Consider the following 19,766-nt stretch of genomic DNA (forward strand, 5'->3'; position numbering starts at 1 on the left):
AGGGTTTGTCTGGGTTAGGGTTTGTTTGGCTTAGGGTTTGTTTTGGCGTCGTCATTTGGGTTAAAATTCATTTTGGGGTCGTGGAGCCGACGCTTGGGGAAGGGGCCGTGAGTGCCTTTGTTACCGGGCCGTGACAAAGTTCCCTTTGTTCCCCGCCTGGTTCCGCGCGCGGCCCCGCAGCCGCCGGGGCGCTGGGGGTCCGAGCCCCCTCCCCGGGGCCCTCCGCACCCACCCGGGGATCCACGGCTCCCCCGAGGTCGCCCGGGGCCTCCCCGGTGCCGGCGCTCCCCGCGGCCCCGCCATTCACACCCGAGCGGCTCCCGGGGGAGCGGGCCCGGCTCAGCCCGGCTCAGCCCGGTGCGCACGGGCCCGCTCCCCCGGCTCGGGGCTGCCGTAATTAACAACCGGCGGTTAATCTGTTAATCACCGCGCTCGGGCGGACGGGAGAGCGGCGCCTCAGAGCGCTCCGCCGGGCTCGGGCAGCGCGGCGTGCCCGCGGGGTTTGGGGTACAAAAAAACCCCAGTCCTGAAGGGTTTTGGGGATTTAAAAAATCCTATCGCGCGGGGTTTTGGGGTACAAAAATCCCCAATCGCGAAGGGTTTTGGGGATTTAAAAAATCCCATCGCGCGGGGTTTGGGTGTACAAAAAACCCCAATCCCGAATGGTTTTGGGGGTACAAAAAAACCCAATCCGTGAGGTTTGGGGGATTTAAAAACCCCAATGCGTGAGGTTTTAGGAATCCAAAAATCCCCATCCCGCGGGGATTTGGGGATTTAAAATAACCCATCCAGTGGGGTTTTGGGGATCCGCTCCGTGGGGCCAGCTGTGCCCAGCTGTGCCCAGCTGTGCCCAGGTGTGCGAACCACGGCGCTGCTCCTGCCCAGGTGCTCCCCAGCCCAGCCCGCCCATCCGCTCCTCCCCAAAGCCCGGAGGTTCCCTGGGTTTGGTGTGAGGGGTCCCTCGGCATCGCCCCGTGCCCCGTCCCGGCTCCGCTCCCTGCGCCCGGCTCTGCCCGGGGCGATCCCGCTGAAATTCAGGGGGAGAATGAGAAGGGAGAAGGGCGCGGGGTGCGGAGCGGGCGGAGGATTTCGCCCCGGCCGTCCTTGGCTCCTCACGCACCGCGCCAGATGCTTCCTCCCCCTGCCCAACACCTGCATCCAGGAGGGGGCCGTGCCGGAGGAGCCCTTGGGGATGAGCGAAGCCATAGAAATGTAAATTAAATTATTTACCTCCTCCCCGCTAAACGCTCTGCCCTTCTGGCCAAGGAGGATGGCGGTGGGATGGGGTGGGCTCCGGAACCCGCTCGGCTCTTTGTGTGAAATTGCGGGGAACTTTGGGCAGTAACCTACCGAAAAAAGGAAAAAAAAAAATATTTGAACAAACAGGGGAAAAAAAGGGGGAAAATCTCAATTGTGGTGCTTTGCACAATGCTCCGTGGGGCTGCTGGGCCGGGGATTCCTCACCCAGCGCTGCCCACAGCGTGATTATTATTGTTATTCCTCTCTTTTTTTTTCCGCACAAGGAAGGACCCGGCATCAATCACGGGGCAGGAGGGAGCAGCGTTTTAAAGGGAAAGGCAGAGACACAGCAGCGTCCCTGGAGCCGCCAGAGCCAAAATCGCCATCTCAGGGTTTAAATCTCGCTGCGGTTTTAGCTGGGGGCAGCTGCAGGGTGGGAATGGCTCCAAATGCACCCCGGGAGCTGCTGGAGCCTTCCTGCTCTCCATGGACCCGGCTCTTCCTCCCTTTCTGCTCCCCATGGACCCGGCTCTTCCTCCCTTTCCGCTCTCCATGGACCCGGCTCTTCCTCCCTTCCATGGCCCCGGCTCTTCCTCCCCTCCCGCTTTTCCCTGGAAAAACGCGGCCCCGCCGTGGAGCCCGAGCTCTCCCCGCGCCTTTCCCGGCCTGGTTTTCCTTCCTGAGCTGCTCCTTCCTCCCTCCTCCTCCTCCTGCTCCTCCATCCCCCGGCAGCACCGGGATCGGAGCCGCTTCCCGTCCCTGCTCCGGCCGTGGGGAGCGGCCCCGAGCACCCCCGGCCCCCAAAATCGGAGCCTCTGTGGGCGGCGGCACGGGTCCGGTTGGAAAAGGCAGACGGACAGACGGCTCCGTTTGTCCTTGTGAGGTTGGGTCCCTTTGGAAGAGGCAGACGGACAGACGGCTCCGTTTGTCCGTGCGGGGCTGGGCTGTACCGTGCCGAGCGTGTGCGCGGCGCTGGCCCCGCACCGACACCTCCTTCCCTCCGGTGGAACGGGGCTCGGTGACTGCCGTGCTCCTTCCCTCCGGTGGAACGGGGCTCGGTGACTGCCGTGCTCCTTCCCTCCGGTGGAACGGGGCTCGGTCATTGCCGTGCTCCTTCCCTCCGGTGGAACGAGGCTCGGGGATTGCCGCTGTCCCCCCTGCCGTGAATCACCGAGATTGGGGCACTTGGGGCACATTAGTGAATTAATTCATTAATCCGCGCGGCCGGGGAGGAGGGAATTACCGGGCATTGCTCAGATGGGAGATGGGAGATGGAGCCGGGGTCACGGCACACCCGGGACTGTCATCCTGGCCACGGCACACCCGGGACAGCCACGCGGGGTCACAGCACACCCGGGACAGCCACGCGGGGCCCCCTTGCCCGTGGGGTCACCCTGACCCCACCGTGCGCCCGGAATGGCAATGAGCAGGAGCGTCTGTGCAGCCCCGAGCGCAGAGGGTGGCGGCGTTTCCAGGCGGTGACTTTGAGCTCAGCCCGCGCTCGCCCTGCATCGTTTCCCTCCCGCTCCGCAGTGCAGTCTCCGCTGCCGCTGCTGCCCGCCGTCCCTCCGTGCTCGGGTGGCTCAGGGCCGTGTCCCCAAGGGCTCGGCGGCCCCAGCGCTGTCACCAGGGTGGCCCCGGGGCTGTGAGCACAGTGGCTCCAGCCCTGTCACCACGGTAGTGGCCCCAGCCCTGTCACCAGGGTGGCTTCAGCCCTATGGCCGCGGTGGCTCCAGCGCTGTCTCCACAGTGGCCCCAGCCCTGTCACCAGGGTGGTGGCCCCAGCCGTGTCACCATGGCAGCCCCATCCCCGTGGCCGGGGTGGCTTCAGTGTTGTCACCAGGGTGGCCCCAGTGCTGTCACCATGGCAGTGTCACCCTGTCACCCATGCCCGTGGCCAGGGTGGCTCCAGCGCCGAGTCACGCTCGGAGCAGGGCTCGGCCTCCCCGCGCCGCTGACAGCTCGTTAATTAATCCCGTTAATTCCGCCCTGAGCGGCCCCGCAGCTCCCTGGCCCTGCCGAGCCCGGTACCGCCGGGTTCCACCGGGAACTGCGGCCCGGTACCGCCGGGTTCCACCGGGAATTGCGGCCCTGGATCCGCTCGGAGCGGGCCCGGCGAGGCCAAGCCCTGCCCCGGCTCCCCCATGCCCCGGTGCCCCGCACAGCCCCGGCTCTCGGAAGGCAGGAAGGCCCCGAGCAGCCGAGCGAGCCCTTGTCGCTCGTGTCGCGCTCGTTAAACGGCGGCGCAAATCCCTCCCGCATTGTGCTACACACGGCTCGGCCCGGCTCGGCCCGGCTCGGGACCAGCGCGTCCATCCCGGAGCTGTCACAGCCCGGGGGCGCCGCGGGTTCGTCCCGCCCGGCCCGGCCCGGTTCCGTCCATTTTCCGTGCGGAAAACGCCGAATTTGGGGCTGCAGGAAAGCCCGAGGGCCGCTGGCAGCGCTCGCCCTGCTGCTGTCCCTCGCCCCAAAGACTTTACAGCCAACATCTTCTTTTTAATTCCGACACCCGCAAAATAGCAGCTGAAATAACCCTGCTGCATGTCAGCTGCTGATGGAAGGAGATTAAATATTAAAGCCAGCGCTGTGGCTTTAACTCATTCCATTTTTTTCCCCTCGTTCCCCCCCTGCTCTCCCCCTCTCTGTGTAAAATGACATGATTTAGAGCCCGAGCGCCAGACTCAGCCTCTGGCGTTGGGCGTTTGGAAATGCGTGCGGGAAGATATATTGTGTCTGTGAGCATTTCTGCGCAGGGAAGGAGAGAGCTCCCGAGCTGCGAGCCCACATAAAGATGTTAAATAGAGCTGTAACACGCGCCCGGCGCACCCAAAGTGCCGGGGAAAAAAAAAAAAAATTAGGGAAAAAAAAAAAAATCCGGCAATGAAGGAAAATGAAAGATTAAAATAAACCTGGCGTTGGCGAGGCCGGGCTGGGGCTGCTGGGGGAGACACAACCCCGCGCTGCGCCTCCCGCGCTTCCCTCCCTGGCCCGAAAATCACATTTATTCAGCGCAAAGCGGAGCGGCAGAATTGGGGATTTTCTTCTTTTTCATTTCCCCCCGCCCCCGGCTCAGGTGCTCGGGTTTCCGAGGCCGCCCGCCCGCTCAGTATTCAAATATTCATCCCAGCCCCGCACAAAAGCCGGGTTCATTTCCCTCCCTTCGCCCCGTCCCAGCCAAATTCCATAAAACCGGGGGATTTTGGGGCCAAAACCACGGAGAAACGTGGGTGTCCCTTCCCCTGCAGGGCCCCTCGGCAGGGCGATTCCCGAGTTCCCGAATTACTGAATTCTGGAATAATTCCCGCATCCCCCCTCTCCTGCTCCTTTGTTCGGAGGTTTCGGGGATCCGTGAAATCTGCTCGGACAAAAAGCGTTTGTGGGAGGCTGGGGCAGAGCAGCGGGGAGGGAAAACAAGCCCAGATCAGGCAGATTTTGGCCGAGCTGCCGAGAATTTGATTCGGGGTTTATTTAGGGTTGGGTTACGGAACAGAGCCAGGGGAGATGGAGGGGCTCTGAGCCTGGCAAAAACCTCCTGGCGCTTCTGCCACCAGCTCCGATTTCTCTGAATCTGAGCCCAAATCGCGGGCGGCCGGCAGAGCACCTGGAGAGCTCCGGAGGACGCGCGGTGTGCGTGTGTGTGACCCCTTGTCCTTGAGCTTGGGGACAGGGGCTGGGCCCAGGGCTGGCTGTCCCCACGGTCTGGGTGTCCCCAAGGGCTGGGTGTCCCCAGGTATGGGTGTCCCCACGGTCTGGGTGTCCCCAAGGGCTGGGTGTCCCCAGGTCTGGGTGTCCCCAGGTCTGGGTGTCCCCAAGGGCTGGGTGTCCCCAAAGTCTGGGTGTCCCCAAGGTCTGGGTGTCCCATGCCATCAAGGAATTGTCCTCTGCCATTGAGGGATTGTCCCCTCCTATCGAGGGGCAGAATTGTCCCCTGCCATTGAGGGGCAGGATTGTTCCCTGTCACCGAGGGATTGTCCCCTGCCATCGAGGGACAGGATTGTCCCGTGCAACCAATGGATTGTCCCCTGTCACCGAGGGATTGTCCCCCCTGTGCTCAGCTCAAAACCCAGATTTATTTGCTCAGAGCCATAAATAAAGCCATGGACAGGCCCGCGGTGGGTGTCCCCGTGGGGCAGCCCCCCAGGAGCAGGTGGCTCTGGGTGGGACTGGGATGCCTGGGAGGGAGGGAAGGGGAAAGGGAGGAATGTGCTGCTGCTTTGTTGCTGCTCTGCTGCTGCTCTGCTGCTGCTTTGCTGCTGCTTTGCTGCTGCTGCTCTGCTGCTGCTGCTCTGCTGCTGCACGTTTGTTTGCTGCACGTTTGTTGCGGTGCGCGGGGCGCTGCGGAGCGCGGAGGGCGCGTTGGCTTTGTCGCAGTCTGTTCGGAGAGCTGCAATCCATCCTGCGCCTTACGGGGCTGCGCTTTAACCCCGTCCGCGCCGAGCTCCCCTGCTCAGCCTTTGTCTGCCTCTGCAGCCCCACAGCCTGCCCCACAGCCGGCCCCACAGCCGGCCCCACAGCCGGCCCCACAGCCTGCCCCACAGCCGGGCCCAGAGCCGGGCCCAGAGCCTGCCCCACAGCCAGCCCCACAGCCGGGCCCAGAGCCGGCCCCACAGCCGGCCCCAGAGCCGGCCCCACAGCCGGCCCCAGAGCCGGCCCCACAGCCAGCCGCACAGCCGGGCCCAGAGCCGGGCCCAGAGCCGGCCACAGAGCCGGGCCCAGAGCCTGCCCCACAGCCGGCCCCACAGCCGGCCCCACAGCCGGACCACAGCCAGCCGCACAGCCGGGCCCAGAGCCGGCCCCACAGCCGGCCCCAGAGCCGGCCCCACAGCCGGCCCCACAGCCGGACCACAGCCGGCCCCACAGCCGGCCCCAGAGCCGGCCCCAGAGCCGGGCCCAGAGCCGGGCCCAGAGCCTGCCCCACAGCCAGCCCCACAGCCGGCCCCACAGCCAGCCCCACAGCGCTCCATGGGGTTTTGCCCTCCCTGAAGATGGGGTCCATCCTGCAGCTCCCCCCGGGGTTGGGGTTCGGGTGGGGGCACATGCTGCCCCGCCCTCACTCCATAAAACCTCAGGAGCTGAACCTGCAGGCAGGGCCCGGCTCTGCCCTCACCCCATGCAGGAAAAGTTGCCCAAATTGCGCCAAATTCGCCTCTTCCTCAGCCAGCAACAGAGTGGGCATTTTGGAGTTCAGAATTTGCTTGCATTTACCCCTAACCCTTACCCTGCTCCCACAGCCCTGTCCCCTTCTGTCCCCTTGTCCCACCCCCTGTCCCCCTCTGTCCCTTCTCCCACAGCCCCAGATCCCCCCTCCATTGTCTCCAGCCCCTCTCCCCCTCCATAGGACGAGCCCATGACCCCGAGCATTCATTGCCCATTCTGTGCCCATACCCCGAGCATTGATCGCCGTTCTGTGCCCGTCCTGTGCCCATAACTCCAAGCGCTGATCGCCCGTTCTGTGCCCGTCCTGTGCCCATACCCCGAGCGCTGATTGCCCGTCCTGTGCCCGTTCTGTGCCCATACCCCGAGCATTTATCGCCGTCCTGTGCCCGTTCTGTGCCCATACCCCGAGCATTTATCGCCGCCCTGTGCCCGTTCTGTGCCCATACCCCGAGCGTTTATCGCCGCCCTGTGCCCGTCCTTTGCCCATACCCCGAGCGCTGATTGCCCGTCCTGTGCCCGTCCTGTGCCCATACCCCGAGCGTTTATCGCCGCCCTGTGCCCGTCCTGTGCCCATACCCCGAGCGCTGATTGCCCGTCCTGTGCCCGTCCTGTGCCCATACCCCGAGCGTTTATCGCCGCCCTGTGCCCGTCCTGTGCCCATACCCCGAGCATTTATCGCCGCCCTGTGCCCGTTCTGTGCCCATACCCCGAGCGCTGATCGCCCGTCCTGTGCCCGTCCTGTGCCCATACCCCGAGCATTGATCGCCCGCCCTGTGCCCGTTCCCTTGCAGAGGTTCACCAACGAGGACCACCTGGCCGTGCACAAGCACAAGCACGAGCTGACGCTCAAGTTCGGCCCCGCTCGCACCGACTCCGTCATCATCGCAGGTACGGCGGGCTGGGCGCCAGGCACAGCTGCGCCCCATAAACCCCTGATCTGCATTTCATCAGCCTTCCACGTTTTTCCTTTATTTTTTATGGTGGTATCAGGTTTTGTGGGGTTTGGGTTGGTTTTTTTTTTTTTAATTTTTTTTTTAAGTTCTCGCCGTTTTTTATTAAAGGCTGGAGGATTTATGGCCAGAAGGGCTTTCACGTCTCTGCGTGTGCTTTGAGCACGATGAGCCAGCCCTGACAGAGCAGCTTCCCCTCTCAGCCCAGGTGTCAGTTTTCCCTGAGCTTTTAGGAACCTGCAGTTAATAAATTAAATAAATAAAATAAATTAGAGCCCCACGAGCTCTGCAGAGCCCCAGCCAGAGCTCCCACAGCCTCTGTAAAATGGGGGAACCCAAACCCCACAAATCTCAGAGCAGAGAGACCCCAGGGTCCCTCCTGTCCCTCTGTGTCCCTGCTGGGTGACAGAGGGGACACCCTGGAGGGGTTTTGGGGAAAACAAAACAAAACAAAACTAAACACCAGAGAAACAAACCCAGCTCACAATGACTGTCCCCGTTCCGGAGTGTCACTGGCTGTCCCCGGGGTGACACCCACGGTGCCGGGGCTCCCATTGAGGGACTGGGGTGGTAAAATGGGGATTTTTGGTTTTGCTCTCCCTGACCAATTCCCGGTGTTCCGACCCAGATCAGACCCCGACCCCGACGCGGTTCCTGAAGAACTGTGAGGAGGTGGGGCTGTTCAACGAGCTGGCCAGCTCCTTCGAGCACGAGTTCAAGAAAGCGGCCGAGGATGACGAGAAAAAGGCAAGAGGGGCACTGGGGGCACTGGGAGGGACTGGGGGCACTGGAGGGACTGGGGGCACTGGGAGCACTGGGAGGGACTGGGGGCACTGGGAGGGACTGGGAGCACTGGGAGCACTGGGAGCACTGGGAGCACTGGGGGCACTGGGAGCACTGGGAGGGACTGGGGGCACTGGGAGGGACTGGGAGGGACTGGGGGCACTGGGAGGGACTGGGAGCACTGGGAGCACTGGGAGGGACTGGGGGCACTGGGAGCACTGGGAGGGACTGGGGGCACTGGGAGCACTGGGAGGGACTGGGGGCACTGAGAGCACTGGGAGGGACTGGGGGCACTGGGAGCACTGGAGGGACTGGGGGCACTGGGAGCGCTGGAGGGACTGGGAGCACTGGGAGGGACTGGGAGCACTGGGAGGTACTGGGGGGCACTGGGGGCACTGGGAGCACTGGGGGCACTGGGAGCACTGGGGGCACTGGGAGGTACTGGGGGGCACTGGGGGGCACTGGGGGCACTGGGAGCACTGGGAGCACTGGGAGGGACTGGGAGCACTGGGAGGGACTGGGGCGGCTCCTGTGCGAGGCACGGCCCTGGCGGGATCTGCTGCCGTGTGGGGCCTTGTTGGTGTCACTCGGGTGACTTTGGCGCCGTTCCCACCGATCCTGGCCTGCCGAGAGCTGATTTAATGGCTTATTATTCCTTTGGCTTTGCACTTCGGAAAAAGGGGGGAAATAGAGAGGGGGAGAGCCCAAAACACCTGACAGGGAAGGAACTGCAGAAACAGAGAGGGGGGATATCCAAAATAATGACAGGGAAGGAGCTGCAGAAATGGAGAGGGGGAGTACCCATAATAACGACAGGGAAGGAGCTGCAGAAATGGAGAGGGGGAGTACCCATAATAACGACAGGGAAGGAGCTGCAGGGCCCGGGTTGGGAGCAGAACGCCCTCGGGGCCGAGGCCCGGCGGGATGGCGCCTTGGAGGGGCTGGCATGGATGGGATGGGGGCACCGGGGCTCCGTCGCAGCTCGGTGGGAAGGAGCAGATTCGCTAACAAAGAGCTCCGCGCTCCGCCAGCGCCATCGATCCCGGCTGCCCCCGCAGCCCGGCGAGCGCCGGCGGCTGAAGGACGCGGGGATCTCATCAGAAAGCAGCTAATTAAGGACATTTGCAGCCCCCGCCCCGCCCGCCGGCCGGGCGGGAGCGGCAGCAGATGCGTGCCGGGCGCGCAGCCTGGCACATACATTTACTAAATTGATGTATGGCCGCGCATACGCTCGCAGTCAGCGGCGCTGCTCGGAAATAAACTGCGGGAGCCGAGCCGCGTAAATCTTGCCGAGATGGGGAACGGAGGAATTCAGAATTAAAACTGAAACCTGCCTTCCCAGCCGCTCCCCCCGCTCGCCAATAACAGGCTCTTTAAACCGAAATTGATCTCTCTCATTGGTATGCGGCTGCGGCAAAGGCTCCTGCCCTTTGTTCTGGAGCGGGGAAGGGAGGCAGGAACAGGCAGGGAATGGGGACAGGGATGGAGGGCAGGAACACCTGGGGATGGGGGGCAGGAACAGGCGGGGATGGGGGGCAGGAACAGCCCAGGATGGGGGGCAGAAATGGGCAGAGATGGGGGGCAGGAACAGGCGGGGATGGGGGGCAGGAACAGCCCAGGATGGGGGGCAGGAACGGGCAGGGATGGGGGGCAGGAACAGGCAGAGATGGGGGGCAGGAACAGGCAGAGATGGGGGGCAGGAACAGGCAGAGATGGGGGGCAGGAACAGCCCAGGATGGGGGGCAGAAACAGGCAGGGATGGGGGGCAGGAACAGGCAGGGATGGGGGGCAGGAACGGGCAGGGATGGGGGGCAGGAACAGGCAGAGATGGGGGGCAGGAACAGCCCAGGATGGGGGGCAGGAACAGCCCAGGATGGGGGGCAGGAACAGGCGGGGATCAACCTAAACACTCCTGAGAAACGATTCCGAACTATTCCCCGCACGGAGCTGGGGTTTTAGGGAGGGGTTGTCCCTGCCCAGGCCCTGTCCGGCCAGGCCAGTGGTGGCTCCGGGGCCGGGCCGCGCTCCCCGCGTCCATCCCGGTTCGTGCTTGCCCTCCCCTTGCGCGGCGGTGCCGCTCCAGCGCCGCTGATCGAACCGCGGGCGCGGCGGGCGCGTCCCCGGGGAGCGGCTCGAGCGAGGCTGGGCGTCAGTCCCGGCTCTGTGTGATCCCCCGGGCGGGCCGGGAAACGCGAACTGCTGCACCTGCGGCGGGGCTGGGCTCTGAAAGGGCAGGAAAAACATGGTTGTAAGGGCAGGTAAATGGGTATAAGGGCAGGTGAATGCGTATAAGGGCAGGCAGTTTGGTTATTGCTGCACCTACCGCGGGCAGAACCGCCCAGGGGAGCTGCCCAGGGGACTGGAGCTGTGTCCTCTGTGAAATACCCCAAAAGGAGGGGCTGGAGCTCTAAAATAGCCCAAACCAAGGGGCTGGAGCTGTGTCCCCCCCTAAAACACCCCAAAATGAGGGGCTGGATGGATGATGGATGGATGGATGGATGGATGGATGGATGGATGGATGGACGGACGGATGGATGGAGCAGGGATGGAGGGATGGATGGATGGATGGATGGATGGATGGATGGATGGATGGATGGAGTAGGGATGGAGGGATGGATGGATGGATGGATGGATGGATGGAGCAGGGATGGAGGGAGGGAGGGAGGGATGGATGGATGATGGATGGATGGATGGATGGATGGATGGATGGATGGATGGACGGATGGAGCAGGGATGGAGGGAGGGAGGGAGGGATGGATGGATGGATGGATGGATGGATGGATGGATGGATGGACGGATGGAGCAGGGATGGAGGGAGGGATGGATGGATGGATGGACAGACAGACAGACGGACAGGGAGCAGGCAGGGGCGGAGCACAGGCTGGACAAAGCCAGGGCTGCTTTAGGGACAGTTTCCCCTGCCCGGGCAGGAGCAGGGCCCAGGTGATTTGCCAGCCCTGGAGCAGCATCCCTGCCCTGCCACGGCCTCCCTGCAGGTCTGGGACCCCGAATTCAGCTGAGCCCTGGCCCTGGTGTCCCCTGCACGTCCCTGGCTGGTTCCTCCGGGCCACGTGGCTCTGCTGGATCCCAGGGTGGTGGCAAGGGGCCAACTCCAGGCATATGGTTGGGTTTTATTTTAATGGGGCGCTCATAGATATTTAATAACTTGCATGGCCCTTTGTTTGCTTTTGATAATCGGGTAATAAAATAATTCAGGCTGATTTATACAATGTTTTACAGCTGTTGTGTGAGTGAAAGCGCCTCCTGTAACTCACAGGCGTTTGGCTGGGGTGCCTGTTCTCCTTCGCAGGGCCCTTTTCATGCTGAAAATCCCCATAACAGCCCGTGGGGCAGTGCTGTCTGTCACGGGGCCCCACACGGTGCTGCCATCGGGGGCTGCTGGGGCTGCAGCTCCCTCTGGGCCGGGCTGGAGCCGCCCCACGCGCTCACAGGGGCTGCTGCAGTGCAAATAAATAACAATTGTAATAATAATAATGATGATGATAATGATAATAAATGGGCAAGGCTGGGGGCCTGAGCCTCCAACTCGGGGAGCAGAGAGCGTTTCGCAGGCAGTGCGAATTGGGGGCTCCTTCCTGGGTGTCTGTCCTTCCAGGGTGTCTGTCTGTCCTCCCAGAGCTGTCTGTCCCTCCCAGAGCTGTCTGTCCTTACAGAGCTGTCTGTCCGTCCCAGGCTGTCGCTCCCAGGCTGTCTGTCCCTGCCAAGCTGTCCCTCCCCAGGCTGTCTGCCCTAGATCTGTCTGTCTGTCGCTCCCAGTCTGTCTGTCTGCCCTAGATCTGTCTGTCTGTCGCTCCCAGTCTGTCTGTCTGCCCTAGATCTGTCTGTCTGTCGCTGCCAGTCTGACCATCCCTCCTCCCCGCAGGGCTCGGGCGCCCTGGACATGTCGCTGCCCTCCACGCCGGACGTGCGGATCAAGGAGGAGGAGCCGCTGGACGTGGACTCGTCCCCGCCCGAGAGCCCCGCGGCGGCGCGGCCCCGCTCGCCCCAGCGGGACCGGGACAGGGACCGGGACAGGGACAGGGACAGGGACAAGGTGCGGCTGTGCCCTGGGAACCCGGCTGGGCTCCTCAGGGCCGGATTTGGGCTTTTCTGGGGCCTGAGTTGGGCCTCTGAAGGGACAGAGGGGCTGGAGATTCACCCCTTCCTAAAGCACCCCAAATGGAGGGGCTGGAGCTCCTAAAACGTCCTGAATAGTGAGGGGCTGGAACTTCTAAAACATCCTGAATACTGGGGGGCTGAAACTTCATCTCCATCCCAAACACCCCAAATGGAGGGGCTTGAGCTTCTAAAACATCCTGAATGGAGGGGCTGGAGTTTCAGCTCCCTCCCAAACACGCCGAGTCCAGTGGCTGGAGCTTCGCGCCCCTCACCGTGTGGGTGATGCATTCCCCTGGGTTTCTGTGATGGGGGTTTCTGGAGGCTGAGGATCTGGCATTGAGCAGCCCCTGTTTGTGCTCTCTGCCCCCCAGGCGGGCCCCCCCAAGGCCGTGGTCCTGTCCACCCCCACGCCCACCATCGTGCGGCCGGGCTCGCTGCCGCTGCACCTGGGCTACGACAGCCTGCACGCCGCGGCCACGCTGCCCTCGCCAACCTCGGTCATCACGCAGGCACCGCCCGCCAGCCGGCACCTGGGGTGAGTGTCCAGGGCATTCTGACAGACTGACAGACTGACATACTGACAGACTGACAGACACAGCTGGGTGAGTACGGGCACCGCCTGCCAGCCGGCACCACGGGTGAGTGTCCAGGGCATTCTGACAGACTGACTGACAGACTGACTGACTGACAGACTGACTGACTGACAGACAGACTGACAGACACAGCTGGGTGAGTACGGGCACCGCCCGCCAGCCGGCACCTCGGGTGAGTATGGGCAGGGATTGTGACTGACAGACAGACAGACAGACTGACAGACAGCTGGGTGAGTATGGCAGGGAGAGATCCAGGGGCAGGAATTCCATCCGGGAATTCCCTGGGAGCCAGGGGGAGCTGCCACAGTGGGGCTGCTGGGCTGGCACAGCTGGCACGGCTGGCACAGCTGGCACGGCTGGCGCTGCCATGGCCCAGGCAGTGGTGCAGGGCTGCTGTTGTGTTTTGCAGCTCTCCCAGGGCAGTTTTGCAGAGCTGCTGCTGTTGTGTTTTGCAGTGGTGCAGAGCTGCTGCTGTTGTGTTTTGCAGCTTTCATAGGGCAGTGGTGCAGTGGTGCAGTGGTGCAGGGTTATTTTGCGGCTCTCCCAGGGCAGTTTTGCAGGGCTGTTGTTGTGTTTTGCAGTTTTGCAGGGCTGCTGTCATTGTGTTTTCCAGCTCTCCCAGCTCCTCCCTCCCTCTCGTCGTGCAGCTCGCCAACGGCCAGACCGTGCCCGTGCTGCCCGGGCCCCCCGTGCAGATGCCGTCTGTCATCTCGGTGAGAGAACCTTCCAGAACCTGCCCTGTGCTCCGTGCTGGGTGATTGTGGCACTCGGGGTGGCAGGGGCTGAGCAGGACTGGCAGCCCTGCCCTGTGCTCCGTGCTGGGTGATTGTGGCACTCTGTCAGGGTTGGCAGCCCTGCCCTGTCAGGAGCTGCTCCGGTGCCAATGCCTCTGTCCCGCTGCCCGCAGCTGGCCCGGCCCGTGGCCATGGTGCCCAACATCCCTGGCATCCCCGGGCCCCCCGGCAGCAGCAGCAGCAGCAGCAGCAGCGGGTCCCTGTCGCCCTCAGCACTCCCGGTGCACTCGGAAGCCAAACTGGTGAGTGGTGGCACTGTCAGGGGGTCCCCAGGCTCCAGCAGCTCCTGGCTGGGGCAGCTCCCCTGCCCAGGGAGGGGACTGGGCGCCGTTGTCACCATTGTCACCCCTGGGTCCCTCAGGGGCTGCTCCCCTCCCCACAGAGCCAGGGAGGGGATTGGGCGCCATCGTCACTGGGCACCCCTGGGTCGCTCTGCACCCTCAGATCCCGCTGTGGGCACTCGGGGACACCTGGGCCCTGCAGCCTGCCCGGCCCCTGGGCAGGGCTGGGCTGGGCACTGCCCGCTGGGCTGGACTGGACACAGCTGGTGGCCGTGTCCAGCGGGGTGGCTGCAGGGTGGCTGCAGGGTGGCTGCAGGGTGGCTGCAGTGTGGCAGGGGCTGCCGGGGCCCTGGCAGCTCCTCTGATGTCCCTTTGTGCCCCTCCCAGAGGCTGAAGGCCAGCCTGGCAGCCTCCTCCTCGCTGAACGGCAGCAGCCTGGCCGTGGGCTCGGCCAGCACCCTGGTGACCGCGCGGCCGGAGCAGAGCCAGGGGGGACAGCACCCCGACACGCCGTCCCCGGCCCAGCCACAGGTGTGTGTGTGTGTGTGTGTGTGTGTGTGTGTGTGTGCTGCTGCGGCTGCTGGTAATGCTGCACTGGAGCTGCAGCTGGGGCTGCCCTGGGGCTGCTCCTGCTGCACTGGGGCTCCCAGGCCTTGGCAAGGAGCACAAACCCTCCCAGCGCCCCCCCCACACTGCAGAAGGGGTTAAACCCTGTCCGTTCCAGGGCTGCTCAGCACTGAGGCACCCCCAGCGCACCAGGCAGGGGCTCCAGCCCTGCTTCACCTGCCTGGCAGCCCCGGCTTGGGCTGGCAAGGAGCATTTCCCCTCCTGTCCCTGCCCAATCCGGGTTAAACGCTCCCCGCTCGGGCAATCAGCCGGGCTGGCTCTGCAGCAGCTCCATCAGCGTGGCCACCTGCTCGCTCAGCGGCTGTGCAGGGTTTGATCTCCAAACGCTGCACTGGGGCTGGGCCGGCCCCTCATTGTGTGGGGCTGGAGCTGCTCTGCTGCCAGCCCTGGCTGCTCTCCCTTTTTCTCCCCAATAAAACCAAGGCCCTACAAACCCTCCCGTTCCCTGTCGCCTCCCAGGGCTTGTTTGGCTGCAGGTTTTGAGGGGAAAATTAATTTTTAAAGCAAATTGCATTCTTGAAAGCCGGGATTATCTGGTGCCCTGAGCAGTGGCCGTGCCTGGCAGTGGCAGCAGGACCGAGCTCCGCTCACTCTGCGCTGCCAGCGCCGTGTCCTGCCTGTCCCAGAGCCGCTGCTGAGCCTGTCCCTGTCCCCTGTCCCTGTCCCCTGTCCCTGTCCCCTGTCCCCTGTCCCTGTCCCCGCAGGTGTCCCCGGTGCAGCCCACACCCATCTCTCCCTGTCGCTGTCCCCAGGTGTGCCCATCTCTCCCTGTCCCCAGGTGTGCCCATGTCCCTGTCCCCAGGTGTGCCCATGTCCATGTCCCTATCCCCAGGTGTGCCCATGTCCCTGTCGCTGTCCCCAGGTGTGCCATGTCGCTGTCCCCAGGTGTGCCATGTCCCTGTCCCTATCCCCAGGTGTGCCCATCTCTCCCTGTCCCCAGGTGTGCCCATGTCGCTGTCCCCAGGTGTGCCCATGTCCCTGTCCCCAGGTGTGCCCATGTCCCTGTCCCTGTCCCCAGGTGTGCCACGTCCCTGTCGCCAGGTGTGCCCATGTCCCTGTCACTGTCCCCAGGTGTGCCACGTCCCTGTCCCTGTCCCCAGGTGTGCCCATGTCCCTGTCGCTGTCCCCAGGTGTGCCCATGTCCCTGTCCCTGTCCCCAGGTGTGCCACGTCCCTGTCCCCAGGTGTGCCATGTCCCTGTCGCTGTCCCCGCAGGTGTCCCCGGCCCAGCCCACGCCCAGCTCCGGGGGCCGGCGCCGGCGCGCGGCTGACGAGGACCCGGACGAGCGCCGGCAGCGCTTCCTGGAGCGGAACCGCGCGGCCGCCTCGCGCTGCCGGCAGAAACGCAAGCTCTGGGTGTCCTCGCTGGAGAAGAAAGCCGAGGAGCTCACCAGCCAGAACATCCAGCTCAGCGTGAGTGTGGCACGGGCTGGCACAGTCCTGGTGCAGCCCTGGTGTGGCCCTGGCATGGCCCTGGGTTTTTTGGAAGCTCCGAGGAGTTTTTGGGACGCTCTGAGGAGTTTTTGGGACACTGAGGGTTTTGGGGAAGCTCTGAAGGTTTTTGGGAAGCTCTGAGGGGTTTTTGGGACACTCTGAGGGTTTTTGTGACACCGAGGGTTTTGGGACGCTCTGCGGAGTGACTCAGGTGTGCCTGTGTCCCCTCAGAACGAGGTGACGCTGCTCAGGAACGAGGTGGCGCAGCTGAAGCAGCTGCTGCTGGCCCACAAGGACTGTCCCGTCACGGCCCTGCAGAAGAAGAGCCAGGGCTACCTGGGTGAGTGATGGCACACGTGGGCCGGGCTGGGCTGGGCGGGAGGGGACTGTCCCCTCAGGCCGTGCCTGTCACCCCCTGTCACCTCTGTGCCCCCGCTGTCCCTCGGGGTCCCTGCAGGGCAGGGCTGGCACAGCGCAGCGCCAGCAGGGAGTGCAGAGCGCCCGGGCCGGGCCCAGGACACCCCAACATCCCCTCGGAGCCCCCCAGGACATTCCTGCCCATGCCACTGAGGGGCATCCCCGAGTGTCCCTGTGACCTTGGGGTGGCACCTGCTGGCACGAGGGCAGTGCCAGGGCAGGGTGGGTGTCCCCGTGCACCCCTGTGCCCCCAGGGCAGGGTCCCTGTGCCCCCCATGTCCCTTGGAAATTCCAAATTTGCTGCCCCACGCCAAGGCCAGACCCCCCCCATGACATCCTGGAGCTCCATTGCTCATTCTTTGCCATTCCCTCGGCTTGGCAGTTAAACCAAAAAAAAAAAAAAAAGGAAAAGGCTGGGTTTTATCTCCTTTTCTTCCCATAATTTTCTTTTTTTAATGCTGGCTGTTTCATTATCACCGAGCCGGGAGCTGGCGGGATCTGGGTCCTGCTGCCCTGCCTGCAGTGCAGTTCAGGCTGCTGAGAGGCTTTGGGAGGACGCTGGAGTCCTCTAGTGTTCCTTGGAAAAACGGGAGCACGGGCTGAGAGAGCAGGAACACGGGCAGAAAAAGGGGAAAAAATACCTAAAAATGAAAATTCGGTGTTCAAGGCTGTGCCTTGTGCCTTGTCAGGGTCTGTGGGGTTCTGCCTTGCCTGGTGGGGCACAGGGATCCTGGCACCCCTGGAAAAAATACCTAAAAAAAGAAAATTCGGTGTTCAAGGCTGTGCCTTGTGCCTTGTCAGGGTCTGTGGGGTTCTGCCCTGCCTGGTGGGGCACAGGGATGAGCTCGAGGGGCCTGGCACAGCCGCTGCCACCCCTGGGTGGCTCCGAGCCCCTCAGATGTCCCCAAATCCCCAAATCCCCGCTCGTCCCTGCTCATCCCAATCCCCCTCAGCAGCAGCAGGAATTCATTGCACATCTGAAGGCTGAAAATGAGATTCTCCCCTCCCCTGTGCCCCTTTTATGGCCGGGATTTGCGGCCAGGCAGGTCCTGCGCAGAGCCCGGGTCCCCGAGGGCATTGCAGCTGCTCTGGGCTTCATTGGGAGCGTTATTGTGAGTCTGCAGCCTTGGGGTGCGGGGCGGGGACGGCTCTGCTCGACCTCCCCAGCCAGGACAGGGAGCCCAGCGAGGGGCTGAGCCCCACACCTGACCTTTGTTGGGGTTTCCTGTGCCACAAACATCCCAGCTGTGCCCTTGTTTGCCCCTGCAAAGGGAGATGGAATTCCCTGCCGGCACCTCTGGGTGCAGAGCCCTGGGCGCTGGGGTTCTGGGTTTTTATTGGGGTTTCCTGTGCCCAGCTGTGCCCTTGTTTGCCCCTGCAAAGGGAGATGGAATTCCCTGCCGGCGCCTCTGGGGTACCTGAGGGCTCCCAGGTGATCGCCAGGCTCAGGAGCTCTGAGCTCTGCCAAATTCCCCAAATTCCCGAAGAACGAAGGGAAGGAGGCTCTGCCTTTGTCTGGGGCTGCAAATTCCCCAAAACCCGAGCAGGCAGAGCCTCGTGATGGGCTCTGATTGATTTCAGTGGCGGGGGAGCAGTAAAGAGCAGAGCAGGTGATTTAGGGATAAAACCCCCCCAAATCGCAGCTCCAGGGCATCTCCTCCCGCTGGCAGGTGGGGAAGGGGCTGCTCAGCCTCGGCTCCAGGACCTGGGGGAAATTCATTAACTCCTGCTAATGAGGGATGGATGGGCTGGGAATGAGCGTGGGCTGGAGGCTGTGCCAGTGCTGCCCTCCTCGGGAAGCTGGGCTGGAACTGGGCAGGATCAGCAGGGTCTGCTGCTCTGGGGAGGGGGCAGCGGTGGGGAGGGTCCCCGTGTCCTGCCCAAGGGGAGGGGGTTCCACATTCCCTGGGCTTGGCTTCTCGCTGCTCCAGGCTGAGTGCCCAGCCCGTTCCTGCTGCTCCCTGATCCCCCTCTGGGCCAGCAGTGTTCCCAAACCCAAACCAGCCCCGTTCCCAAACCCAAACCAGCCCCGTTCCCAAACCCAAACCAGCCCCGTTCCCAAACCCAAACCAGCCCCGTTCCCAAACCCAAACCAGCCCCATTCCCAAACCAGCCCCGTTCCCCCCCAAACCAGCCCCGTTCCCACATGGGTCAGCAGCGTTCCCAAATCCAAACCAGCCCCGTTCCCCCCAAACCAGCCCCGTTCCCCCCGGTGCTGCCCCCGTCCCTGACCCGCTCTGTCCCGCTCCTGTCCCGCAGAGAGCCCCAAGGAGAGCTCGGAGCCCTCGGGCTCGCCCGCGCCCGTCATCCAGCACAGCTCGGCCTCGGCCGCCCCCAACGGGCTCCGCTCGGCCGCCGAGGCCGTGGCCAGCTCGGTGCTGGCCCACATGGCCGGGCAAAGGACAGAGCTGGCCGTGCCCGCGGCCGCGCCCGTCATCATGGCCCCACAGGGACACTCTGCGGGCAGATGATGGCCCCGGGCCGGGGCACCTGCATGGACTGAGCGCAGCCCGCCCGGCCGCGGGGCGCCGGGCCCTCCCTGTCCCTTCTGGAGCGAGTTCTGAGCACCGCCGGGACCCTCCCTGTCCTGCCTGGGGTCTGTTCTGGGGGGTGTGGGACCTTCCCTGTCCCTTCTGGGGTTTCGTTCTTCTTGTTCTGGTTTGGTTTAAGGGCGGCTCTGGCGCTTTCCCCTCAATGGAGCCCCCAGGGAGAGCGGGTTCAGGGGCTCCTGTGGCAAACACTAAATCTGGGGAGCCCCAGTGGTGGCCCTGTGCCCCGGCTGGGGGCTGTGACACTCCCTGCTGTCCCTGGGCTGGGGGCTGTGACCCTCCGGTGACGCTCCCTGCTGTCCCCGTGCTGCTCCCAGGTTTGTTCCCACTCCCCAAATCGTTGCACCTTCACCAGGAGCCTCCCGGAGCTCTGAGCTCTGGCACCGAGGGCTCCTCCCTGGGCAAACCCAGCCCTGGCTCCCCAAACCCAGCCCCAGCCCCGGGAGCAGCTGCCCCTCAGGGACCCCGATGCCCTCAGAAATGGCCTTAAATGATGGGATTGTCCCGAGGATGGGAGCAGAACGGGGCCGGGGTTCGGGGCCCGGCCGGAGCAGACAGAGGAGGAGCTGGGGTCGGGTCCCTGTCCTGCTGGGTGGGCACGGGGCTCTGTCCCGTGTGTGCCTGGGGGCTCCGGAGCTTCTGCAGTGCTGCAGATGGAGCTGGGAATGGGAAATAATGGGGAATGGGACATGGGGATGGGAATGGGGAATGGGGAATGGGGATGGGAAATGGGGAATGGGGAATAATGAGGAATGGGGAATGGGAATGGGAAGGGCTGCTGTGCGTTTTTGGGATGTGGAAGGAACCTTGTCCCGGTCCATGGC

General features: G+C 63.7%; 1 protein-coding gene across 1 annotated transcript in view; it reads left to right on the forward strand.

Moving 5' to 3' along the window:
- The window catches only part of LOC131569759 (cyclic AMP-dependent transcription factor ATF-7-like), a 33,521-nt gene extending 13,967 nt beyond the window's left edge, over positions 1-19,554 (forward strand). Inside the window, exons 2-11 of the mRNA XM_058822022.1 lie at positions 7,188-7,284; positions 7,975-8,093; positions 12,013-12,183; positions 12,620-12,783; positions 13,455-13,554; positions 13,749-13,877; positions 14,304-14,447; positions 15,758-15,955; positions 16,208-16,316; positions 18,653-19,554. Coding sequence (XP_058678005.1) covers positions 7,188-7,284; positions 7,975-8,093; positions 12,013-12,183; positions 12,620-12,783; positions 13,455-13,554; positions 13,749-13,877; positions 14,304-14,447; positions 15,758-15,955; positions 16,208-16,316; positions 18,653-18,864 — 1,443 coding nt within the window. The 3' untranslated portion in view covers positions 18,865-19,554. The remainder of the gene's footprint in view (positions 1-7,187; positions 7,285-7,974; positions 8,094-12,012; positions 12,184-12,619; positions 12,784-13,454; positions 13,555-13,748; positions 13,878-14,303; positions 14,448-15,757; positions 15,956-16,207; positions 16,317-18,652) is intronic.
- Positions 19,555-19,766: the final 212 nt, after the last annotated feature.

Source organism: Ammospiza caudacuta, chromosome 31 (assembly GCF_027887145.1).
Source record: "Ammospiza caudacuta isolate bAmmCau1 chromosome 31, bAmmCau1.pri, whole genome shotgun sequence".
Lineage (NCBI taxonomy): Eukaryota > Metazoa > Chordata > Aves > Passeriformes > Passerellidae > Ammospiza > Ammospiza caudacuta.